This window comes from Panthera leo, chromosome D1, assembly GCF_018350215.1.
Source record: "Panthera leo isolate Ple1 chromosome D1, P.leo_Ple1_pat1.1, whole genome shotgun sequence".
Lineage (NCBI taxonomy): Eukaryota > Metazoa > Chordata > Mammalia > Carnivora > Felidae > Panthera > Panthera leo.
Genome location: NC_056688.1, coordinates 63,715,527 through 63,743,064, shown reverse-complemented (window position 1 = coordinate 63,743,064; position 27,538 = coordinate 63,715,527). Strand labels below are relative to the sequence as shown.

Sequence of the window (27,538 nt, the reverse complement as noted above, 5' to 3'; positions counted from 1 at the left end):
TTACACACACACACACACACACACACACACACATGCACATACAGTGGAATATTAATCAGCCATAAACATAGAATGAAATCTTGCCATTTGTGATAACATGGATGAACCTTGAGGGTATTATGCTAAGTAAAATAAGTCAGGCAGAAAAAAAAAATTCCCATATGATTTCACTTATACATGGAAAGAAAACAAAACAAAAGAACAAACAAAGAAACAACAGAAATAGACCATGGATACAGAGAATAAACTGGTGGTTGCCAGAACAGATGGAAGGATGGTGAAAATGGGTCAAGAGGAGTGGGAGATACAAGCTTCCAGTTGGGAATGAATACATCACCAGGATAAAAGGTACAGTGGGGATGAAAGGGAATACAGTCCATGATATTGTAATGGTGCTGTATGGTAACAGATGGTAGCTACATTTGTGGTGAACACAGCATAAAGTATAGACTTGTCAGGTCACTATGTTGCACACCTAACTAATGTAACATTCTATGTCAACTGTAGTTGAAAAAATAAAATAAAGTAAAATGGTAAAAATACAGACACACAAAATCATTTCAGAAGTCAGGTCACACTTCTTCATTTTTCTATTAAAAGATACACTCTGAGTTATAGTGTTTTCACCATGAGAATTAGCATATTTCTTCTGACTTCAAAGAGGAATAAATTTTGAGGGCTAGCCATAAGCTCTCCCTAGATGGTGGAATGTGTCTACAGCATGTATTTTCCCAGCACTCTCTTCAAAGCCCCCATGACTTCCTTATTCCTCAAGCTATAGATAAGGGGGTTCAGAGCTGGAGTGACAACTGTGTAGAAAACAGAGGTGATGTTGTCTTGCTTTGGGCTGTGGAGAGAACTGGGCAGGACATACATGAATGTGGCAGCTCCATAGAACATCCCAACCACAGTCAGATGGGAAGAGCAGGTGACTAGGGCTTTCTGCCTCCCCTCATTTGAGGGCATGTGAAGCACAGTAAACAGGATTAGTGCATAGGAAGAAATGATTGCAAGGAGAGGGGGCATCAGGAAGGTCACACCCATCACATACACAAACAGTTCATATCTAGAGGTATCTGCACAGGCCAACTTCAGCAAAGGTGGAATCTCACAAAGCAGGTGCCTGATGTTCCGGGCTTTGCAGAAGGGATACTGCATGGTATAGAAGGTATGTCCTAGAGCATTCAGGTATGCCAGTATCCATGCTGTGGCCACCATGAGCCAGCAGACCCTTGGCCTCATGAAGACCATGTAGTTCAGAGGATGACAAATGGCCACATATCTATCATAGGCCATGAAGGCCAGTAGCAGGTCCTCTGCACCACCCAGCATCAATGCCAGAAACATCTGAAGGGCACAGCCCGCAAAGGAGATGGTGTTTTCACTGCGCAGAAAATCCATGAGCGCCTTGGGAGTGACAACAGATGTGAAGAGGAGGTCCATGAGTGAGAGCTGCCCGAGCAGGAAGTACATGGGCACGTGGAGCCGGGAATCCACTGTGATGACCAAGAGCAACAGGCCATTGCTGGTCAGGGCCAACATGTACAGGACTGTGATTATGACACAGAGCAGTTCAGGAGACCCACTGTCTTTCAGAATCCCCATCAATATAAAGCCACTGCCCAGGGTGGAGTTCCAGTACTCCATTCTGTATTGTTTCTTTGGTTGCCTAGAACCAAACACATTCTCGGTGAATTTTTGCAAAGGTGGTCCCTAGCTTGTAACATCACAGGACCCTAAATGAATCCAACTCCCATTTCGAAAAGCCACATTTGGAGTGTTGTACCCAAGCCCAGAAAAGTCAGAAGAGACAGGGACATGGAATTGTGAGGGATCATGAATACAATGAGGTGTTGCCTTTCCTATTGGACTCTGACTTTAACTCTTGATCTCTCCGTTTCTGACACTTTTAATTGTATATTGATGAAAGAACCATCTAAATGGAGAGCAGGCATCATGGTAATAACTAAACATTGAGAGGTCATTATATGAAAGTATTATTCAGGACACCAAACCTGGACAAGTATCTTTCCAGAATGATTAAATTATCCCTCTCTTAAAGGTAGCTTATGTACTAGAAAGTGATATTTTAATACATAAGCCCTTGATTATTTTTGTACCTAGGTTTAAGTATAATGTTTGATGACTGATTTAAATTTTTTTTAACGTTTATTTATTTTTGAGACAGAGAGAGACAGAGCATGAACGGGGGAGGGTAACAGAGAGAGGGAGACACAGAATCTGAAACAGGCTCCAGGCTCTGAGCTGTCAGCACAGAGCCCGATGCGGGGCTCGAACCCTCCATCTGCGAGATCATGACCTGAGCCGAAGTCGGACGCTTAACCGACCGAGCCACCCAGGCGCCCCTGATGACTGATTTAAATGCCCAGTTAGTGTCCTAACAGACCTATTCTGAATATAAAACTCTAAAGCAGGTACAGAAATGTTTTTTTCAACAAAGCACTTCCACTCATTTTCCATACAGACTATGTCCACATTTGTTTGCAGCACTCAAGGTTGTAGATGTAAGCATCATGAAAGAGTTAAGTACGTCCACCTTAGTCACCTCTCTGGGCCAGCTCCACACTCTCCATGTGCCTGAAAGAGAAGGAATTCTAGACTGTCTCAGACTAAGGGGTGATGTGTTTGACATGGTGTTGGTTTTAGGAGCTAAACCTTTTGGATGAAAGGACATAGGTGTTTCTTTACAGGCTATGACAACATGTGAGCCTGGGAAAACTCAAAAATCTGATAACTGATGAGGCTCTGCCCAGGAATATCAGAGTGTTTGTGTTTGGGGGAAATGGTGAAAGGTGCTGGCAACAAAAGAGCATGTGCTGTATGCTGTAATCAGGCTCATTAATCCTATCTTCCCTCTTGTGCACCTGACCCAGATCCCCACTCTCCTTCTTGCAGGACCAGAGTATCTCCACTGGATTGAAGGGTCGTGGGGATAGGGAGGATGAACTCCTGTTCTGGAAAGCCACGTTTGGAATGTGGTATCCCACCCCAGAAAAGTCAGAAGAGACAGGGACTTGGGACTGACAGGTATCGATGTCATGCATCATGGGAACTAGGCAGATAAGTCCAATTCTGAACATGTGTTAAAGAATCTGTAAGAGAAGCATGTTTCTCTAAATCTTTCCCCTATACTGTGGCTTCTATATTTGGACATTTCACTGGTTCCCCTACGGGTCTCTTCTGGGTCCACAGGATTTTAATGGCACAAAAGGTATTATTAGAGCATATGACGGGCATATCATTTGCTCTCAGAGGGCCCTTTGGAGACATTTTTTACCAGATAGGGGCAAAAATCTCTGAGCAGAGGGCAGAAAGCCCAGGAGTGCTAAAGATAGGTACTGGTATTTCCACCAGGAAGCAGACACCCTGGCCTGGGATGTGGCACAGACTCCTTCACCATTTTCACTGATTTTTCTTCATGTTCAGAAAACCAAGAATAGAGGGCATTAGGATCAAGTACAGGCCCCAAAGCACTAGAGAATCTGGAAGACAGAGTAGCTTAAGTCCTTAGGGTCTGTTTGGGGCTCTGTTTCTCAACTCAGCATTCCTAGAGGCTGCACACTTCCCTGACAGAGAGACAAAGCCCTTACCTCAGGTAGTGAGAAGCCCAGATGGCCAAACGTGCAAACTGCCCTGTAGGTTGTTTGAAGGTAAAGGATTTTCCTGTAGAAATGGGGAAAGGGTGAGGCTTTTCCAGCAGTGTCCAACTGGTTTAAGTTTTGCTAAGCTGGGTTAAGAATCTGAGGAGTCTGACCAATACAGCTGTCAGGGCCCCTTCTGGTCCTCCTATTCTTCTAAAGGTCTTCTCTGGAGATGCAGTGGAGACAGAGGGCTAGTTCAGTCCTTGGGTAGTTTCTGTGGCGCTCCTACTTCAGTGATGGATTTCCTGCTCTCACACCCATAGAGAATTAGAAGAAACTGTTTCTGTCACTCAGTTCCCTAGGTCAAGAACCCATCCAGCTCTGGAGAAGTTGTCAGGCTGAGTTCTTGGGTCCAGATGCTCAGACTGCCATTTACTCCTGCTAGGGTCTGGGAGCAAGGATGAGAGCAGCAGGAATCTGGAAGAAGTAGATATTGGAAGAGCTCCCCAAGGGAGACCCTGCTGTGCTTGGCCTCACTGTCTCTGGGGAGGCTGTTCTGGCTCCTTTCCCATGACCCCTCACCCCTCTGCTTTATTCCATTCCTACATTCACAAGGACTTATCTTCTCAGCTGAAATGGCCTCCCCTGGAAATGCTGGTCCAGGAAACAAGATGTTAATGAGTCCTCTTGGGCATGTTTCCTGGCCTGGTATCCCTGCTCTTTTCTCTCACTAAATGAACTCAGATGCCCCAGGTATCTTCTATCCTCCCCTAAGGTGGCACTGATGGCCCATTTCTGAATTTCTGACTGGATAGGCCAAGAAGAAGGTCCTTTTCCTGGTCAGTGTCCTGCCCCAGATCTTAAAGTGGGTTTCGTGTCAGCTCTAGGACACTCCCACAATATCTTCTGTAATTGTTACCTTGATTCTGAATTCTCATGTTCATTGCCTGTCTCGTGTGCTCCATCGTATACATGTTCTTCTTGTTTTATAAGCTCTTCCTGCTACCTCATCAGCTCCCAAATATGATCAAGATCTCCCTGTTCAGACAAACAACAATTTGGATTTTCTTCCCTTTGGACTGTCTCTCTAAATGCCTCCCATTTTTTGCCATACATTTTTTCAAAAAGCATTTATAATAATTGGGTCTACTGCTACTTTAATTGCTCATTCATTATACACGAAGAGAACATTTGCCCAGAAAACCCAGAAATAACAGTAGCATAACCCAATAAAATGTATTTCTCACACAGGTAACAGTTCAATGCATATTTCTTATTTAGGGAGCTGTCCTTAATTGCTCTCTTCTATGGGGTTGGGTGGGGATCCAGGCTTTTCATTTGGTGGAGCCTACAACAGCTTCAGTAGGTGATTCCCAGGTTGACAATAATGCTCTCCATTCTGGGTAGTCTGAAAGGAAAGAGATCCTATGGCATCAAGTGTAGGTGTTTTTATGGCTCAGACTTCACTTCATGGCACACCTTGTGGCACACTTCACCTCTGCATTGTATACCTCGGCCCATTTGTATCACCTCCTGCCAAGTGCCCTACATGACTGAACTGACCTACTTTGTCTCAAGATCACCAAAATCTTCTTTGCCAAATCCTGTAATACATACTATTGTGTTACTGGGTTTGTTTTAAACTCACCAAATTCCCACACTCCTTTTCTTTTTTGCAAAAAGGCTAAAGACTTTTTCGTTCCATACTAGCAGGAATATTTTTTTTTCTTCTGATCTCTGTGTTAATCTGGTAGCACACCACGCTAGCATGATCCAGAAGGGCAGGAACTAGTCTGTTTTGTTCCCAGTCACATTTCTAGCTCATAGCATGGTAACTGCATAAATGTACTCAATAAATGTTTGCTAAATTAATAAAGGAGTGAATAAATGAAGGTTTCTACCACAGCTGCTGTCAAATTCCAACTAAAATATCCATGGGGAAAAAATGTCTATTCAGGTCCTCTGCTCATTTTTTAATCAGATTGTCTTTTTTTTTTTTTTTTTTTTTTTTTTGGTGTTGAGTTGTGTAAGCTATTTATATATTTTTTATATTAACCCCTTATTGAATACATCATTTGCAAGTATCTTCTCAGATTCACTAGGTTGCATTTTTGTTTTGTTGATGGTTTCTGTCACTGTGCAGAAGCTTTTTATTTTGGCGTAGTCCCAATAGTTTATTTTTGCTTTTGCTTCCCTTGTCTGAGGAGTCATATCAGAGTAGCTTATGTTGCTAAGACTGATGTCCAAGAGATTACTGCCTATGTTTCTTTTAGTTTTATGGTCAGATCTCACATTTAGGTTTCTAATCCATTTTGAGTGTATTTCTGTGCTGGTAAAAGAATGTAGTCCACTCTCATTCTTTTGCATGTAGCTATCCAGTTTTCCCAGCACCATTAATGAAAAGGCTGTCTTTTCTCAATTATATATTCTTGCTGCATTTGTCATAGATGAATAATATGAGTTTGTTTCTGGCTCTCTATTCTTTTCTATTGATCTATGTGTCTATTTTTGTGCCAGAACCATACTGTTTTGGTTACTATGACTTTGTAGTATATCTTGAAATCTAGGATTGTGATACCTCCAGCTTTGTCTGGGATTTTCCAGAGAACACACACAGGTACCCAACAGACACATGAAAAGATGCTGAATGTCCCTAATTATCAGAGAAATGCAAATCAAAACCACAATAAGATATCACCTCACACGAGTCAGAATGGCTAGTATCAAAATGACAAGCAGTATCAAGTGTTGGTGAGGATGTGGAGAAAAGGGAACCCTCATACACTATTGGTGGGAGTGTACATGGATGCAATCACTGTGGAGAACAGTATAGAGGTTTCTCAAAACAATTAGAGATAGAAATAGCATATGATCTGGTAATTCCAGTAGGGATATTTATCCAAATAAATGAAAACACTAACTCAAAAAGATATATAAATAATGCCCAGATGATGGAAGCAACCCAAGTGTCCATCCACAGATAAATGGATACAAAAAATATGTGATATATATCTATATAGTGATGGATTATTCTGCCATAAAAAATGGTATCAGGCATTTGCAACATGGGTGGACCTAGAGGGTATTGTGCTAAGTGAAATACATCAGACAGAGAAACAAATACCAGCAACAAATACCAGAAAACAAATATGATTTCACCTGTATATGGAATCTAAGAAGCAAAACAAATGAACAAACAAAACCCAGACTCATGGGGCACCTGAGTGGTTCAGTCGGTTAAGCATCCAACTCTCGGTATTAGCTCAGGTCGTGGTCTCATGGGTCATGAGATAGAAACCACATCTGGCTCTGTGCTGACAGTGTGGAGTCTGCTTAGGATCATGTTTCTCCCTCTCTCTGCCCTTCCCCTCCTTTCTCAAAAATAAATAAACTTAAAAAAAAACCAGACACATAAATATAGAGAACAAACTGACAGTTGCCAGAGAAGAGGGGAGTTGAGGGATGGGCAAAATAGGTGAAGAGAATTAAGAGGTACAAATTTTCAGTTGTAAAATAAGTAAGTCAAGGAGATGGAAAGTACAGCATAGGGAATATAGTCAATAATATTTTGGTAACAATGTACGGTAACAGATGGTGACTATATTTTTGTGGTGAGCACTGAGTAATGTATAGAATTGCTGGATCACTATGTTGTACACCTGAAACTAATATAACATTGTATGTCAGCTATATACCTCAATAATAAATATTTGAAATTTTTTTAAATAATAGTAAATAGTAACAATTATCTATAATCCAATTTGGCAATCTCTATATAGTACCTTTGCTCTATAATTGTTGTTAAATTCAATATTTGGTCTGGTAACAAGAAAGTAAATAAATAAATAAACAAACAAACAAAATATTCATGAAGATATAAGTGTATCTTAAAGCTGACTTCAGGTCAGTAAAGTAGAGACAGGAAAAGTTATGGGACAAGATTTAGAAGAAATGTTCACCAACTCTATATTTTAACAAAGAATATATTAAAAAACAAGTTTTGGGGCATCTGGGTGGTTCAATCAGTTGAGTGTGTGACTTCAGCTCTGGTCATGATTTCATGGTCCATGAGTTTGAGCCCTGCATCAGGCTCTGTGCTGACAGCTCAGAGCCTGGAGCCTGCTTCAGATTCTGTGTCTCTCTGTCTCTCTGCCCCTCCCCTGCTCGTGCTCTGTCTCTCTCTCTCTCTCTCTCAAAAATAAATAAACATTTTTAAAAATTAAAAAAATAAATAACAAGTTTTGCTTCAAACTTGGGAATTTAAAACTTGACATACCCAAATAATCTAGACTAAGTTTTATTTATGTTTAATTCCAAAATAAAGAGGTTTCCCAGACCAGAAAATGGAAAAATATCATCTAATGGTACAGAAGCTAGTCCAAGTCAGAGTTTTCCCCCATATTTTCCCTCTTTCTTTACCTCCTTAATTCAGACACCCAGAGGATACAGTTTTTTTTTTTTAATTTTTTTTTTAACGTTTATTTATTTTTGAGACAGAGAGAGACAGAGCGTGAACGGGGGAGGGTCACAGAGAGAGGGAGACACAGAATCCGAAACAGGCTCCAGGCTCTGAGCTGTCAGCACAGAGCCCGACGCGGGGCTCGAACCCACAGACCGTGAGATCATGACCTGAGCCGAAGTCGGACGCTTAACCGACCGAGCCACCCAGGCGCCCCGAGGATACAGTTTTTAATTAACATCAAAGGACTGAGCAGATAGCATGCAGCTGAAACAATTTGTAGCAGGGGAAACATAATTTATAAACAATGAGTGTGTCTGGGTCCCTCAGAAGTTGACCATGAGCAAGGATTTGAATGAAAAAAGTTCATTTAGGGAGTGATTATAGTTTAAAACTAATAGGATGGGGAAGTGGGACAGAAAAGCAAAAGAACAAATAAAGGTTGTGTCATCAAGCAAGTTACTGTGGGCAACTGGATCTTAATCCTCCTGGAGAACTCTGAGAAAGAAGAGTAGAACATGTACCTCAGACGTATATCGCACCTAAGGTGTGAGGGATCTGGGGTATTCAGACACCAACTGTCACCAATCATCCAAGTCCTGGTTGCTGCAGGGGACATTAATTCCCTGGGCCACAGGCCTTCTGGGCATGTGAGCAGAACTGGCATATCGGCCAAAGAAAGTCTGGATGCAAAAGATGCTTATAGTCGCTAGTGGAAGTCAAACTGCCCTGAAACGATAAGGGTCACAAGCATATGTGGAAGGCACTGACCTAACTGCTATATTGTAAGACAATAATATTTAAGATAAATGACATTGCTCAAAGGTATAGTCTTAAATTTACTAGAATGTACAAAATGATGAAGAGATTTAAAAAATGGTTGAATAATGAGTGTCATGGAGAGTAAATAAATATAACATGGTACATTATTTTTAAATGGTACTACTTGACTGAATTTCCTAGAATTTCAGCTAGATTATTGCATGTATACTAATTTAATAGAACAGAAATATTATCTAAAATCCATGGAGGCATTTTTCATGTACCTCCAAATTCCAAACATTAGGGAAAACTTATATGGAAGTGATGAATAGATGATTTATAGGCAATAAACCTTAAACCCTACTATGGTATGAAAATAGACATAGTTGGAAGCTGGTGGAGAGGAATAATTTGAAGATATTTTTACTCTTCCTTCCATGAGAAAATAAGGTGCTTCCCCTCACCTCAAGTGACAAGAGCTTCAAAAGTACTTTTGTGTCTAATCTGGAATTTGATTAATGTTAGAACAAGTACCTTCTTCACAAATAAAAAATCTAAAAGTCAATTATGGACTGGTATAGTCTCCCTGGTTGAAGAGAAGAGACAGCATTCCACACCCCAGAATTTAACGAAATAGGAACAAGCATGACTCCACTTGGCCATATGTGAATCCTATGGAAGAGAATTAGCCAAGTCTCTGTAAAAGGGACTCAGGCCAATAGAACCACTTGGTAGGTTTAAAAGCGACCTCTCAACAGAGGAAAAACTATTAAGGGGGAGTCATATGTGACCAGCTAATGAAGATAGGGCCTTTAAAGATGTGATTAGGTTAAACTTTGTCATTATGGTGGGCCCTAATCTAATTTGAGGGGCGTCCTTATAAGAAAAGGAAATTTGGACACCCAAAGAGATATATGGGGTACAAGTACACAGAGGAAAGGCCCTGTGAGGACACAGAGAAAAGCTTGCCATATGCAAACTAAGTAGAGAGGACTCAGGAGAAACCAAACCTACTGACACCTTGATCTTGGACTTATGTCTTTTACTTTGTCTTTTCTCTCTTTTCTTTCCTTCTACCCAGCCCCAATTTGCCAATCTCGCCTTAATTCAGTGATTAATTTTTCCTCTCCAAAATATTTCCAGTGGTTGTTCACACCAGCCACTTTCAGTACCAAATCTTGTAATGACATTTTGGAGCTCCTGCCCCTATTATCAAACCCCAAACTTTCTATAATTGGTTTAAATATTATGCTATTGTCCTCCAACCTTCTGGTGCTAACAGTCTTCTACAGATTCATATCCATTAGGAAGAAGGTCGGCAGGATCTTTATTCAGATTCTTTTCACTGGGGGGTTAGTGAAATGTATCAGGAAAAAGAAACCCCATTCAAAGCAATGAGACTTATTCAAGTTCTTCATGTACATGAAGCAATTTTAATTTTTATTACCTCACCAACACTGCATGCGTTCTTGAGAAAGAGATAGAGAGAGAGAGAGAGAGAGAGAGAATTCTGAAAGGATAAAATTGACATGTTGACAGGACTTATTCCTTGAGGGGGAACTATGTGCGATTTTGTTTTTTAATACTCTCACATTATTCCTTTCATAATCAAAAAAGGAAACATTTACTTTTATTTTCTGAGGCGAATTCACCTGTACCCTCTACTCCCTCCAGAACAAAGTGATACATTTGAAATCACTCTCAAACTTATTCTGCTACTCATTGTAGCAGACAGCTACAAAACTGAGGAGGGCATGGAAAATAATTAGGGGACAGGTGAGACTGGCCTAAGATAATATAGTACTTAGTAAAGGGGTGAGAAGAAATCCGATTCAATAATATTGGTAGAGAATTCTACATAGTCAAGCTTACATGTCACAGACAACAGACACACATACCATGCAGACAACTGTACATACTTGCACACTCTTTCATACCTGTACACACTATGCACAAAATTATCCACCAAAAAATGGAGGAAGGAGAAAAGAGAAAGAAGAAAGGAATGCTTTAGAAAGGGTCATCATGCAGTACAGTTAAATTCATTGCCAAGGAGGGCCTGAAAGTTACAGAAACACTATAGGATTCAATCACTTTTAACTGGAAATAAGGCAGTTTGAGGTAATGCATCTATGGGTATATCTCATAAGACATCCTTATGTCTGAAAAGAATGCTGACTTTTTAACCAGTCACTGTTGATTTAGTCAGAAACGTGGAAACAGAACCTCAGCAAGCCCACAGGTGACTGTATGACAACTTGGGTTTCCCAGCTCATTAATAGGTGAAGGATGCTAGAAATATGTTCAGGGAGATTAATCCATTTTTTCCCTTGGTCCAACATTTCAACGGTGAGTTTACTTTGCTAGGAAAATATTTCCCTCAGGAAAGAACTACAAAAAGAGACCATAAGAAAACAAAAGAGTGCAAGACAGAACATGACTCTGTTGACCAAGAGGTAATGAAACCTTTTAAGGAAGACACCAAGTTTCACATATTGTGAGGTTCTAGACACAATGCTTGCACTGAATAGGCATTTAATGAATACGTGTGGAGAAGAAAAATCAACTGGAGCATATAAAGCGAGGGAAAGAAAGGACAAGGATAGTAGTAGAGCTATTGTTGTCAGTCATAAGCTTCCAAGTGCTTAAGAAAAATGTCAGAAATCACTGCCTCTGAAGGTTGACTATCTTCCAACCAGCCTCCTGAGAGCACCCTTCACGTCCTTGTTCCTCAGGCTATAAATTATGGGGTTCAGCATGGAAGTCATAACTGAATAGAACACAGAGATGACCTGATCCTTTTCATTCATTGTCTTGGAATTGGGTCTCATGTAGGCAAATATTCCAGAGCCATAGTAGAGAACCACAACAGTGAGATGAGAGCCACAAGTAGAAAAGACCTTGAGCCTCCCCTCCTCTGACTGCATCTGAATCACTGTTGAGATAATATGCCAGTAGGAGACAAGGATGAGGGAGAGAGGTGCTAAGAGGATAATCACACCCATTGAAAAGAGAGCCATCTCAGCATTGTAGGTGTCTGCTGAAGCCAGCTTCAGGAGTGCAGGAGGTTCACAAAAATAATGATTAATTATATTCTGTCCCTGGTAGGGGAGACACAGTGTAAATGCACTGTCCACTGAACATACAAATGCCCCACTGATCCAAGACACTATGGCCAACTGGACACAAACCCTCTGGGTCATGACAGTGGAATAATGCAGGGGCTTGCAGACAGCCACATAGCGGTCATAGGACATCACTGCCAGAAGTGCACACTCTGTACACCCTGCTAAAAGGAAGACAATTATCTGCAGTGAGCATCCAGCAAAGGAAATGGTTTTCCTTTTTACGAGGAAGTGGACCAACATCTGAGGAACAATGCTTGTAGAGAAACAGAGGTCAGCAAAGGACAAGTTTTTGAGGAAAAAGTACATGGGGGTGTGAAGTCGAGAGTCACTTTGAATGAGGATTATTATAAGCAGGTTTCCAAACATAGAGAGAAGGTAAATGGTAAGGAAAACACAGAACAGCAGGATCTGGACCTTTGGATTCTGTGAAAGTCCCAGCAAGATAAATTCAGCCACAGAAGTTTGGTTTCCTTCTCCCATTAATGTTTATTCCTGTTTACCTGTCATCAGAAAGAAAACACATGCATTCTGAATGTTCAGTTTTCACAATCTTTATAAACAAGCACAATGATAACAAGTGCACCTTGTTGGACTATTTGTTTTCAGATGCTTCCTGGTAGGTGCCAGTTGGCATTAGGATGCATATTGCTGTTACATAGTTTTTAAGCACGTCTTTCTTTGCTTGATCCATTTGGTAGGCTGAGTATCCTACTTGACATGGCTTCTCAATTAATCCTGATATCAACATACTTACATATTGCTAAATTACCGTGAAGTTTTATCGGGGAATTGTCTTTGGATCAATTTAATTTTTTTCTTCTCAATAAATATTTTGTATTTACCTGGATTAGCAGTCTGAGAATGAGGTGAACTTGTTTAGTCAATAAAACCACTTTTGATTTATAATTCAAAATCAAAACACAGAGGTCAATAATAAATTTGTTCATAATAGAGTAGGAGTTTCAAATATGGTTTCAAAGTCAACAGATAAAATGCAGCTATTAGTTCTGGCTTTTTTTCCGTAGCATCTTTATTTTTTATTTTTTTAATGTTTATTTATTTTGAGACAGAGAGAGAATGTGTGAGCAGTGGGGATGGTGGGTGGAGCAGAGAGAGAAGAAAGAGAGAGAATCCCAAGCAGACTCTGGCTGTCAGCATACAGCCTGATGTGGGCTCGATCTCACCAACTGTGAGATCATGACATAGCATTGGTCCCTTCCATAGCATTTTTAAAAGAGGCTTCTAAAGTAGCAATCCAAACAGGTAAAGGAAGAAAAGAAAAATATATACCCAGGGATCATAATCCTGGCCCTTGTATAAATATTTCACATGATTAAAAGGAAAAGTATCATGAAAAAATGTGACATTCAGAAATGTAACATAAGACTTCAGTGGCCAAGGCCCTATTCAAGAAAAAAAAAAAAAAAGCCAGTAATAAGCAGGAGCTTAAACTTCTGAACTAGATATTAGTGAATTTTACTACTCCATAATGCCCAGTTTCAGCTCGCCTCTGACCTTAGCGTCAGCTGTAGTGGACAATTCTGACTTGCTTGGCACTGCTGACATTCTACGTCAAGAGCTCCCTACCTTGTCTTTTAGCATTCTGCCCAAGATGTTGAAGTATGGGCAAGTTAATGCCCCAAAGGCAATCTTTAACCAGAGCGCAAAGGAAAATTGATGAATAAAGACACCAGGTATTTCTGGGAAGCACTCTGTATGATTCTTACAGGTTGAGCTCTATGGAGTTAAGTCCCCATTGTCTGTGCCATGTTTATTATTATTACTATTACTATTATCATTATTATTATAGTCCCTAAAGGACTTTTTCAGAATTTTGTTTTAGATGAATTCAGAATGAAATTTGAATAGCACAGATATACTGTACATCTATTTATATACGGCAGCCCTCTAGAGGACCACAAACCATTGCGATGTCTAACATTTCTCTCTTCTTCTAAGAACTTTGGGATTTATATTGCCCCCATACAGAATGCATGGTCTAGAGTATCAACTTCAATAATCCAAACTTCACTGGTGTTTAGTTGTTTCCTGTGTCACTCTTACTGTTTCCTTATACCACTTCCTGGAATCACTTTTCCAATAAGCTATCTGCACCAAAGTTCTTTTCTTAGCCTCTTCTTTCAGGAACCTAAACTAAGAGAAATATAGGACCTGAGATGGAGACCTGATGAAGACAATATTATTACAAGTCTGCCTTGTTCAACCGAGGAGTTCCAGCTGTGTCTGATGATAATGACGAATGCTTACTATGAGTCTGGCATAGTTCTAAGTACTTTATATGTGTTAGTTTATTTAATCTTCACGATAATCCTATGAGGAAGTATATTTTCAATCTCTATTTTACAGATAAGGAAATTGAAGTGTAGAAAGGCAAAGTAACTTACTAGTCACACAGATATCATTTACCAGAATTGGAATCCAAAGCCCTAGAGTCTTGTCTGGCATCTGAGCTTTTAAATCTTCAGTCTTATTTCAGTCACAATTCCAACTGCAGCAGCTAGTACTAAAAAATCCAATCATGTAGATGGACTCCCCACAGAGAAATCCAAGCAATATTCAAGAGACAAAGGAAATTATCCTCAATCCCAAACATGTTCATAAATGGCTTGGCTCCTAAAGTTGGCTGAGGTTAAGATTTTCACATGTTGCCAATTAGAAAATAAACTAGAAAGAACTAAGACTTGTAGTAAGGTTCCAGCCAACTTTCTTTAAGTTTAGGAAGGAAGGAGATTTGTAATGAAAGAGAGGATTCAAGATCCAAGTAGAACAACCAATCAGATTTAAGGGACAAATGGCATATCTGTTAGCAGGGTGAACATGGTGCTAAGGTCAATTTCATTCTGATACTACTGCTGACTATATGGTTGTCATAAATTTATCATTAACACTCAGATTACTAGATTAAATTTGTAATATAGAATATTTGGATTTGGTAAGAGATACAGGAGCCTAAGTATCATGTATAGGATCTTGTACACTAGGTAGCAGAGCTTACTCCTCCTCCTCCTCTGATCATAATAATAACAACACGGACTAAAAACTTACATTTCATGGCACTTAATATGTTCCAGGCACCCTTATAAGCATTTAATATTTATTAATTTATTTAATATTCAGAATAGTTTCAAAGAAGTAGACTCCTAATATACTCATTTTATAAATATGGGTTCTGAGGGTCAGTGAATATATTTAAAAAAAAAATAAACTTTCAGGGCTACAGAGATAGTAAATTTTTGAATCAGGATTCAGTCCCAGGTAATCTGATTCTAGAGCCCAGCCCTGATATTGTTCTACTGAATAGGAGTGCGGATTCTATTTTAAAAATATACTCTGGAACCATGCTCTGTCTGAGTCCACAGAAAAAGCCATAAATGGAACACACCACAGAATTAGGATCTGGGAAAATGTAAGGCAGAGGCTGATGGTATACACAGAAAATAAACAAATACGCTATCTTTCTGTAGTGTGGAATCAGGTGGACAGGAAGCTAAGCAGTGTCAGTGCAAATATCCGCAACTTTTTTTTTTTAATGTTTTTATTTATTTTTGAGACAGAGAGAGATAGAACATGAGCAGGGGAGGGGCAGAGAGAGAGGGAGACAGAATCCGAAGCAGGCTTCAGGCTCTGAGCTCTCAGCACAGAGCCTGATGCAGGGCTCCAACTCACAGACTGTGAGATCATGACCTGAGCTGAAGTCAGATGCCCAACTGACTGAGCCACCCAGGTGCCCCAACTTCTTTTTTTTTTTTTTAATGTTTATTTCTGAGACAGAGAGAGAAAGAGCATGAGTGGGGGAGGGGCAGAGAGAGACGGAGACACAGAATCAGAAGCAGGCTCCAGGCTCTGAGCTGTTAGCACTGAGCCCCACACGGGGCTCAAACTCAGAAACCGTGAGATCATGACCTGAACCGAAATCGGTCGCTCAACCAACTGAGCCACCCAGGCGCTCCTATCAGCAACTTCTTAATATTCCTCAAAGTTAGTTTCCTGCTCTTCCTTCTTTATTTACATATTGTTCTTTATGGATCTCATTTACATCCGTTGGCTCAATTATCACCTATATCTAGACTGCCTCAAAGTCATCTGACAACTGACCACTATTCTTAGCTTGAATCCTACATTTTCAATTTTTTTTCTGGATATTTTTTCAAGTTTTTATTTAAATTCTAGCTAGTTAATATATATAGTAAAATTGGTTTCAGGTATAAAATTTAGGAAATCATTACTTACATACAACACCCAGGGCTCATCACAACAAGTACCCTCCTTAATACCCATCTCCCATTTAGCCCATTCCCCACCCACCTCCCTCTACCAACTTTGTTTGTTCTCTATAGTTAAGAGTCTCACGGTTTGCTTCCACTTCTTTCTTTTTTTCCCTTCCTCTATATTCATCTGTTTTGTTTCTTAAATTACACATGAGTGAAAACATAAGGTATTTGTCTTTCTCTGACAGACTTATTTCATTTAGCATAATACACTCTAGCTCTGTCCACATTGTTGCAATATTTACAGTAAAACATTTTGCCTCTGCTTGAAAAATCAACATATTTGGAATTTAAATTTTACTCCATAAATCATTTTTAACTTTAGGGACTCCATTCTTGGAAATTCCACTGTCACTTTTCCTAACCATCATGACCTTAAAATATAAAATCAGCTTTGACTTCTTTTATCCTCCTTGTTTCTGCAAGTTGATCAATCATCAAGTTCATTCTTTCAAACATCTTTCAAATCTCTAACTTTTCATTGTCATTGTCATTCTTGCTAGTCTAGTAAGTCATTCAGTTCTGCTTGTATTATTTCAATATCCTAACTTGTTGCCACACCCTAGAATCAAACATCTTGTATTCCACTAACTGATAAATCTTCCAAAGTAAATGGTTTCTACATCTAATGAAATAAACTCCAAATTCTCTAGATGAGCATTTAAATCCTATCTCATGCTTATCCCAATTTCCTTCCTTTTTCTGTCTTAAAAGTGTCTTTGTTTCAGTGAAATCAAATCATTAATAAACTATTCATATTAGATTCTAAGAGCTTGGTAAAGAAAAAAAAAGAAATAGAGATAACAAGAACAGGTCATACATCTATTAATAGAGAATAGTTTAAAAATTATAAGAGAATATCGTGTACTCATTTAGAAAAAAAGTGTTGAATTTCTAGGAACAAAAAAACAATTTTTAAAAAGTTCTGAGTTTCCAATTTTGCGAAAAAAAGGAAAGATATAAAGAGACTGACAACCATAGGAAATGGTTTTAAAATATTTATAATTGATAAGACTCTGGCAAATATAGTTTTACAGATGTATTCTATATAAACACCAAGGAATGGATAATTCTTAATATTTAAATTATACCAGGAGATAAAAAATAGGATGTTGAAAGTTTCAAGAAACAAAAACCCATCTCAACCTTTGTGAAAATAAATCTATTGCTCTTATAACTGATGAGAGCTGGATACAGAATAGGATTTATCCAAAGGTTTAACATGACAGGAAGTCTGAGTTTTCATTTCTTTTTTTTTTTTAAATTCTATCATTCTAGGTGTCACCATTTTCTTAAGAAAATCTCCCTTTATGATCTTAACATAATTACGAAAAGCTCCCACTGTTACCCCTTGTTCAAATATAAAAGGAGAGATAGAACATATGTGACCAAGATTTCTCCCAAAAGTTCTGAGAGTCAGCCTGATTGGAACATATCATTTTAGCAGTGGATGTGAGAGAGAAATTAACTCAGTCTAGGTCAAGTGCTGGAAAAACTAGTATGGAGTTATGTGTATAACTACCATGGCTGTAACCCCAACCACACCTCTCTTTAATATTTCCTTCTTCTTATCCTTTATATATGCTTTAAGGAAAATAAACTATCTCATAAAGTAGTTATCCTTAAAGGAGTGTAGGGATGAAGAAAAGACAAGGAGTAAGTTTCAGGGATGCTAGTAATTTTCTGTTTCTTAAAATGGGTGCTGATCACATGGCTATGCTCATGATGTGAAAATTCATTGAACTATACACCTGTAATTTCTGTGTTTCTCTGCAGATATGTTATGCTTTAATATAAAAGTTTACTTTAAAATAGAACATTTGGCAGGTATAATTAGCTGTCTCAGAAAAGAGCACTCTTTTAAGATAATTGATCCACAATAAATTGTCTAAATGAATGAACTATCGTTTATTTAAGGTTTCATATTATAGCGTATTATTTCTTAAAATTTTCTGGATTCAAAATCTCGAAATTATAGAAAGAGGAAGAGGAAGAAGGAGGAGGAGGAGGAGGAGGAGGAGGAGGAGGAGGAGGAGGAGAAACAGAAGCAGAAGAAGAAGTAGCAGCAGCAGCAGCAGCTGGAGGAGGAGGAGGAGAGGGAGGGGGAGGGGGAAGAGAAGGAAAAGGAGAAGCAGGAGGTGGAGGATGGAAAGGGAGTGGAGAGGGGAGGGGAGGGGGAGGATGGAAAGGGAGTGGAGAGGGAGGGGAGGAGTAAAAAGAAAAGAAGGTCATCATGAAAATTATAAAATGTTACCAACAAAACTCAACACAGTGGATTTTTTCTAACCTTTCCCATAACTAAGTAGCCTCAGAAAGTAGACTCAGAAAAGAATTCCCAGATACATGAGGCAAAGTGGTTATGTTAACAGCTAATCTAACAAGGGTTTTCCTAACTTTACAATAAGAGTGAGTTCTTTGTTTCCTTCACCCCACATACTTGACACAGTTAATTCTATATTTTACTGCTACTTTCAACACCTCACTTCTGATATCAAATTGTTATTATTAAAATGTGTGGTTTGTAAGTAAAAGGAAACGCAAATGCTTATCCCCAAAAAATGTTTATACAGAGTGCTTATAAAAACAATGAGAATTTATAGATTTTAATTACCTAAAATCCATAGCAGTGTTGGCCATGGGTGAGGTTCTATCCAGACACTCAATATATTTCTTTATAGCTTTTCACATAGTTCTCACCATTGTCACCCTTATCCTAACAGTTATTAGGGATACATGATTTCTTGCCCACATATAAAAATAAAAATAAAGTTTCTTTGCAATAGGCATTCCCACCAAAGGTACTGGGATAAAGTCTGATGTGGCATAGAATCATATTCCCTACAAAAATATGGATCCACAAAACATCAGCAAGTTTTGAGCAAAGGAAAAGTGCTATTAAAAACACAACTATCAAATATCTAATTCAGCTGTATATTTGTCTATTTTATTTTATTAACAAATTCTAATGCAAAAATCTGATAAAGAGAACACAGAGTGATAGAAATTTACCCTTCAATTATAGATGCAAAAATTGCAAATAAAATAATAGCAAATGATAAATGGAAGTATATTAATGAGGAATATATAATACCTTTGTAGAGTTTTACCAAGCAATGTAAGTATTTTTGAACATTAAGGAATAAGAAGCATATGATAACATCAACTGAGAAATATAAAAATACAAATACAGATTTCCAATTCTAGTAATTGTTTGATACCTGTTATAGACCAACCTTTCCACCAAAAGCAGTTATAAATCCATAAGACCTCAAGAGACAAAGATCTTGGAGAAAGAAGATGAACAATATCGTGGGCCTGATAGGCAGAATTATTTTTTCTCCTGTCTGTGGACTGTAAAGAAGCCGAGAATCTGATAAACTCAATACAAAGTAGGGTCTGAGAAGCTGAAAAGTTGAGAAAATTTTTTCAACAGTTTTAAAATAGTGGGGGTGAGGGAGATAAAAACAGGAGCTTAAGACTTACCACATGTGATCCCAATCTTTACTTGGGCTACTTGAAGAGCTATAACTTTAGAATGGGGAGTGAAATGGAAATATATAAATCATCTCGTTTAGTCAATTCAATCTCTAACTTGCATAAGACAATCTTCTCTTTCCCTAAATCCCTGATGAAAGCAAAATAAGTTGTCTTTTAGAGAAGGTAACATATCAGAACCTCAAATTAGCTTTACAATATTCCCTGCACAATGTCACAGACTCAGCAAAATAAAATTATAAGGCATACCATAATATAAGAACCAGAACTACTTCTTAAAATAAAGGAAGAAGATAGAGGCAGAGGAGAAAGTAAGGAAGTGAGGAAGAGAGTGAGGGACAAGGAGAGAAAGAGAGAGACCACACAATAAACAAAATGAGCCAAGATGGGAAATCCAAATAGTTGTGTTATCAGATATAATCTTTCAAATACTGTCAGTTAAAAAATATTCATATTAGGGCACCTGGGTGGCTCAATCAGTTAAGCGTCTGACTTTGGTTCAGGTCATGATCTCAGAGTTCGTGGGTTCAGGCTCCCATTGGACTCTCTGCTGTCAGTGCAGAGCCGGCTTTGGAGCCTCTGTCTCCCTCTCTCTCTGCCCTTCCCCCTTTTGCACTCTCCCTCTCAGAATAAATAAATAAACATATAAAAATATATTTATATTAGATGACAGATTAGATAATTTAATCAGAGGATTAAAACATTAGGAAGAAATAAAGAATTTTTAGGTATAAAAAATAAAATTATTAAAATAACACAAAAGATGGTTTAACAGCATATTAGACATAGACAAAGATAGGTCCAGTGAACAAGAAGACAGATAAGAACAAAATATCAGGGAGTGCCTGGGTGGCTAAGTGTCCAACTTCGGCTCAAGTCGTGATCTCACAGTTTGTGGGTTTAAGCCCTGTATCGGGCTGTGTGCTGACAGCTCAGAGCCTGGAGCCTGCTTCAGATTCTGTGTCCCTTACTCTCTGCCCCTTCCCCACTCACACCCTGCCTCTCTCTCTCTCTCTCTCTCTCTCTCTCTCTCTCTCAAAAATAAATAAACATTAAAAAAATTTTTTTTAAAAAGAAGAAAATATCTGGATTGAAGGACAAAAAGACAAAAAAAAAGAAAAATGAGACAAGTGAAATATGTGAAAAATAGCCTAACAAGTATAACTGAAGTCTCAGAGAAAAGAGAAAATAGGTTGAAAAACATTAAAGAGGTAATAGTTGAGAATTTTTCAAAACTGATAAAAAATATCAAGCTTTTTTTTACAAATATATATACATATATATTTAATAAATGTGACAATGTGAAAATAAATGATGTCTGTGTAAATTTAAATCTCATAGCGTATCTTACAATGGCAATAAATAAAAAAATAATAAACTACAAAAATCATGTGCTTATTTTAACTAAAATACAGAGAATGCCTAAGCTTTAAATTACCCAAATTAGGGAGAAAAAAAATCCCACCAAATCCCAGAAAACCACCTCTTATACTCCTGATGTAAATCTTTTCAGAATGCTGTAACAGTCCAATGAAAACTGGGTGGAAAAAAAGAAAAGAAATACTAATAGAAAGCTCAAGACTGATCTATAATCATTGCTTAAAAGAGAAAGTCCTTCTTTAGTAAGGAAACACTAAAAACAGAGCAAAACAAGCAAGCAAACAAACAAACAAACAAAAAACTTCCTGAAAGATCAGAGAACTGACCATAGGGAAGAGTTTAAGAATGTGTGTGATTGAAAGTAGCAGTCTTGGAAAGGCATAATTTCTAGGAGAGAAGCAACCTTGGGGATTAGGGAGTGAAAGAATAAAGAAGCAAAAGGAGAAAAATTAGGATCTCTGTAAGAAAAAAGAGAACTAAAAATCAAATCGCATACAATCTCTCTCCACCTCACCCAAACAAAAACAAAACCATCCACCACAGAAATTTTACTTAATTACTCTTGTGTATTTTTGAATAGGGAAACCATCCCAAATCCATAAAATAAAGACTGAATTTATAGAAAATAATTATTTTTATACATATAATTTATTGTCAAATTGGCTTACATACAGCACTCAGTGCTCATCCCAACAGAAGGTAATTTAAATATTGTTGAAAAATATTAATGAACAGAATCAATACCACCTTAAGAAAATAATACATCATTAAAGAGTGGGTTATATTTCAGGAATGTAATGAGCTTCTATATCAAGAAGCTCATTAAGATAAGTCATATTAATGGATATGAGAACATAATAAATAATTATGTTGGCATTTCAATTCAGTTAGGAAAAGAAAGATATTAAGTACATAGCTATATTTAATATGTTTTCATAAAAATAAAATTACATCACTACATCATAATATAAAACAAAATATATTACAGATGGAGCAATAATCTATATGTCAAAGCCATAATATAAAAATTTAGGAGAAAATACAAAGAATTCTGTTTTGGTCTTGGAATAAGAAAAAACTAATCATGACACCAAATCCACTAGCCATAATGAAAATAGGCATCTGACTACATAGTCATTGCTCTATTTATCCAACACATAATCAAGGGCCATATTCTAGAATCAAATTCTTCAAGAAGTCCACATTACTTTAATTTTTTAAGTTTTTATTTAAATTCCAGTTAGTTAACATACAGTGTAATATTAGTTTCAGGGGTACAATTTAGTGATTCAACACTTCCATACAATACCAGGTGCTCATAACAAGTGTATTCCATAATCCCATCACCTATTTTAACCATCCTCCCACCCACCTTCCCTCTGGTAATCATCAGTTTGTTCTTTATAGTTAAGAGTCTACTTCTTGGTTTGCCTCTCTCTCTCTTTTTTTCCCTATGCTCATTTGTTTTGCTTCTTAAATTCCACATGAGTGAAATCATATGGTATTGGTCTTTCTCTGACTTATTTCCCTAGACATAATACTCTCTAGCTCCATCCATATCACTGCAAATGGCAAAATTTCATTCTTTTTTGTGGTTGAGTACACACACACACACACACACACACCACATCTTCTTTATCCATTCATCACTCTATGGACACTTGGGCTGTTTCCATACTTTGGCTATTGTAGGCAATGCTGCTACAAACATAGAGGTGCATGTATCCCTTTGATTTAGTATTTTTGTATTCTTTGGATAAATACCTAATAATGCAAATGCTAGGTCATAGGGTCGTTCTATTTTTAACTTTTTGAGTAACCTCATACGTTTTCCAGAGCGGTTGCACCAGTTTGCATTCCCACCAACAGTGCATGAGTGTTCCTGTTTCTCCACATCCTTGCCAACACCTATTTTCTGCATGATTGATTTTAGCCATTCTGATAGGTGTGAGGTCATATCTGATTGTAGTTATGATATGTATTTCCCTGATGATCAATCATGTTGAGCATTTTTTCATGTGTCTGTTGGTCGTCTGCATGTCTCCTTTGAAAAAATGGTTATTCATGACTTCTGCCCATTTTTTAACTGGTTTATTCATTTTTGAGATGTTGAGTTTGATAAGATCTTTATATATTTTGGATGCCAACCCTTTATCAGATATGTCATTTCCATAGGTTGCCTTTTACTTTTGTTGATTGCTTCCTTCACTGTACTGAAGCTTTTTATTTTAATGAAGTCCTAAGAGTTCATTTTTGCTTTTGTTTCCCTTGCCTCAGGAGACATATCTAGTAAGAAGTTGCTACAGCCAATGTCAAAGAGGTTACTGTTTGTGTTCTCCTCTAGGGTTTTCATAATTTCTGTTCTCAATTTAGGTCTTTAACTAATTTTGAATTTGCTTTTTGTGGATGGTATAAGAAAGTGGTTCAGTTTCATTCTTTTATATGTTGCTGTCCAGTTTTCCCAATACCATTTGTCGAAGAGACTTTCTTTTTTTTTCCTTTGGAAATTCTTTCCTTCTTTGTTTGAGATTAATTGACCATATAGTTGTGGGAGAAAGCCACATTACTTTTAAAGAATTAATAGCAAAAGCAGGAAGCTTCTTTTTTTGTTCTTCAGAAATATCAATACAAGTTGATGTTCTTTTAGTTGTGTTTGACTTTGTTTTTCCTCCATTTATTACACCTTCAAATATGTTATAATATCCTCTATGTTAAAATGCATACAGGAGGAGGAGTTAAGATGTCAGAGAAGTAAGGGTACCCTGGGCTTTCCTATTCCCTCGAGCACAGCTATGTGTTCAGATCACTTGGAACACCCAGGAAATTGATCTGTGGACTGCCATAATGATCTCCATGGTTGGAGGCAGACAACATGGCAGGTGTGAGGGGTGTAGAAGTGAATTGGGGGAGAGGAAAAATGGTGGTGCTGTGGAGGGGAAGGGAACCCTTTCTATGGAGAGACAAAAAAAGAGAGGAAGAGAGAGGGGTTGAGACAGTGCAGCATCAGGTTCACATAAGAGGAAAGCTTCTGTGGACCATGGACCGGGGAGCAAGAGGTACTAAATGTTGCAGGGGTTTTTTCTTGTTTTTGTTTTTTGATTTTTTTGTTTGTTTGTTTTTTGTTTTTATAAACAGTGTTTGGAGCTCAAACTCTGAGATATTGGAACTGCACAGTGACCTTCTCTGGAGCAGAGCTGTGCTGTGCCCTCCTGGGGAGGAGGGAGCTGGCCCCAGAATACATAGCGGCAACCAGAGATCTCCAAGGTGAATTGGGAGAGAGCATCCCCCCCAGAGTACTTTTGGAAGAGGGTATATGGCCTCCCCAAGGCCAAAAGACCCTGCAGGTGCCAGCAAAAGGCCTTTCATCAATAGTGGACAGAGGACCAGAGGAAATAAAACTTTTGCTGCTTTTACTGGTGCTACACCATAGATTCTGCACATTGTGTAGGATGGGACTGTTTTTCAGAGACACAGCATACAGGGGCTCTACTCTGGAGTAAGGGGATGGATATGTGTGGTGCTGTGTTAAGACTTTGAGTTTTGGATTCCAGCCACATTCCAAAGAAAAAATGCAGTGGAGTTGTGGTACACAGCAAGCTAACTGCCCTTACTATACTGTAAGGGCTGCCTCAACAGCAGGGGATGTGAGATCCCCTGTCTGTGGATGAAAGATTGGGGTGGCACCATTTTCCCCCAACACCGACATGGTTGGTCTTCAGAAAGCAGCACACCAACCCCCAGTGGAGGTAGGAACCACTTACATCAAACCTCACCACCCTGTGCCTGGCAACTGCTTATTTACGGGGGCACAACTGACTCTGAGCCAATACAGCAGGCCTCCCCTCCAGAAGACAGGCACAGACAGCACCCAGAAAGCACCAAGTGTACTGAAAATCACGTGCTTCAAAACAACACTTGCAGGTCTGGTGGAAATAGGGCCAGGCTTACTTTTTTTTTCTTTCTTTCTTCTTTTTTTTTCTTCTGGAATCAGGTTCATAGTTTCTTACTTGTTTTTTTTTTTTTTTTTTTTCATTTCCTTCTCTCTCTCTCTCTTTCTCGACAAGTTTCTTTATTTTTTGTTTTTTCTTTCGTTTTCTTTTCTTCTTTTTTTTTCTTTTATTTTTCCCTTTAGAATCAGCATTATCATTTTTTGATTCTCTGGGGTTTTTTTTATTCCCTTTCCTTTTCTCTTTTTTTTTGGGGGGGGGGGAGAATCAGGTTTTTCAATTTTTTTTTCCATTTAACCAGGCTTATTTTAACAAACAAATCAAAGCACACCTAGTTAAAGTTCCAAACATTCCCCACTGCAAGCAAGGAGGAGCTCTGCGAGGTCTGACCGGGGAAAAGAGCAGTCAAAATGCAATAGCAGCGTGCATACAGCATATACCAGAAACATTTCCTGAAGAGCCAGGCCCTGGACAGTGTATGACCTCTTTTTAATATAGCATTACTCTTAGGTGCAGTAATATAACAAGATTTTAAAACACCCAAAAGACAGAAACTTAGCCAAAATGACAAGTCAGGGGAATTCTCCCCAGAAGAAAGGTCAAGAAGAAATCACAGCCAGGGACTTGTTCAGAACAGATATAAGCAATACATCTGAACAAGAAGATAGAACCACAGTCATAAGACTACTAGCTGGGCTTCAAAAAGCATAGAAGAAACCAGAGAAACCTTTGCTGTAGAGATCAAAGACCTATCAACTAGTCAGGCTGAAATAAAAACTTCTGTAACTGAGAAGCAAAACTAACTGAAGACAGTCACAGCAAGGACTAAGAAGCAGAGAAAAGAATAGGTGATATGAAGGAAAAAATTATGGAAAATAATGAAGCTGAAAAGAAGAGGGAAAGGAAGCTATTAGATCATGAGGGGAAACTTAGAGAACTTAGAGAGTCCATAAACTGAAACAATATCCATAGCACAGGAGTCCCATAAGTAGAAGAGCAGGGGAAAAAGGCAGGAGGTTTATTTGAACAAATTATAGCTGGGAACTTTCTTAATCTGGGGAAGGAAAGAGGCATCAAAATCCAAGAAGAACAGAGAACTCCCATTAAATTCAACAAAAGCTGGTCATCACCATGGCATATCATAGTCAAATTCACAAAATACACAGACAAGGAAAGAATCCTGAAAGCAATAAGGGAAAAAAGTCCTTAACTTACAAGGAAAGATAGATCAGTTCACAGCAGATTTTTCCATAGAAACTTGGCAGGCCAGAAAGGAGTGGCAGGAAATATTCAGTGTGCTTGAATGGGAAAAATATTCAGCCAATAATTCTTTACCTAGCAAGGCTATCATTTAGAATAGGAGAGATAAAGAGTTTCCCAGACAAACAGAAATTAAAGGAGTTCATGACCACTAAACCAACCCTGCAAGAAATTTTAAGGGGGAGTCTTTGAGTGGAGAAAAAAAATAGTAAAAGACCAAAGCAACAAAGACTATAAAGGACCAGAAAACATCACCAGGAACACCAGCTGTATACATGACACGATGGCACCAAATACATATCTTTCAATACTCACTCTTTAAATGATTAAAAGCTCCAATCAAAAGACATAAGGTATCAGAATGGATTAAAAAAAAAAAAAAAAAAACAAGATCCATCTACATGCTGCTTACAAAAGACTTACTTTAGACCTAAAAACATCTGCAGATTGAAAGTGATGGGATGGAGAGCCATCTATCATGTTAATGTAGGCTAAAAAAAGCCAGAGTAGCCATGCTTATATCAGACAAGCTATATTTTAAAAAAGAGACTGTAACAAAAGATGAAGAAGGCATTATATCATAATTAAGGGGTCTATCCACCAAGGAGATCTAACAATGGTAAACATTTACGCCCCCAACTTGGAGAACCCAAATATATAAATCAGTTAATAACAAACATAAAGAAACTCACTGATAAAAGATTTCAATAATACTAAGGGACTTTAATATCCCACTGACAACAATGAATTGATCATCTAAGCAGAAAATCAACAGGAAAACAATAGCTTTGAATGACACACTGGACTGGATGGACTTAACAGATATATTCAGAATAGTACCCCCTAAAACAGCACAATACACATTCTTCTCAAGTGCACATGAAACATTCTACAGAACAGTTCATATACTTGGTCACAAATCAGAATATTAAAGAACATACTACTAAAGAATGAATGGGTTAACCAGAGAATTAAAGAAGAAATTTAAAAATACATGGAAGTCAATGAAAATGAAAACATGACAGTCCAAACCCTGTGGGATGCAGCAAAGGCAGTTCTAAGAGGAAAGTATATTGCAATTCAGGCCCACCTCAAGAAGCAAGAAAGGTCCCAAATACACAACTAACCTTAGGTGTAACTAACCTTATACCTAAAGGAGCTAGCAAAGGAACAAGAAATAAAGCCTAAATCCAAACAAGAATGGAAATATAAATAT

General features: G+C 38.2%; 2 protein-coding genes across 2 annotated transcripts; both read right to left on the bottom strand.

The window, feature by feature from the left end:
* Positions 1-714: 714 nt before the first annotated feature.
* Positions 715-1,647, bottom strand: LOC122201407 (olfactory receptor 2AG1-like). Its single transcript, XM_042907269.1, has one exon. The coding sequence runs from the start codon at positions 1,645-1,647 to the stop codon at positions 715-717; it is 933 nt and encodes a 310-aa protein (XP_042763203.1).
* Positions 1,648-11,507: 9,860 nt separating this feature from the next.
* On the bottom strand, positions 11,508-12,431 carry LOC122201409 (olfactory receptor 2D3-like). Its single transcript, XM_042907272.1, has one exon. The coding sequence runs from the start codon at positions 12,429-12,431 to the stop codon at positions 11,508-11,510; it is 924 nt and encodes a 307-aa protein (XP_042763206.1).
* Positions 12,432-27,538: the final 15,107 nt, after the last annotated feature.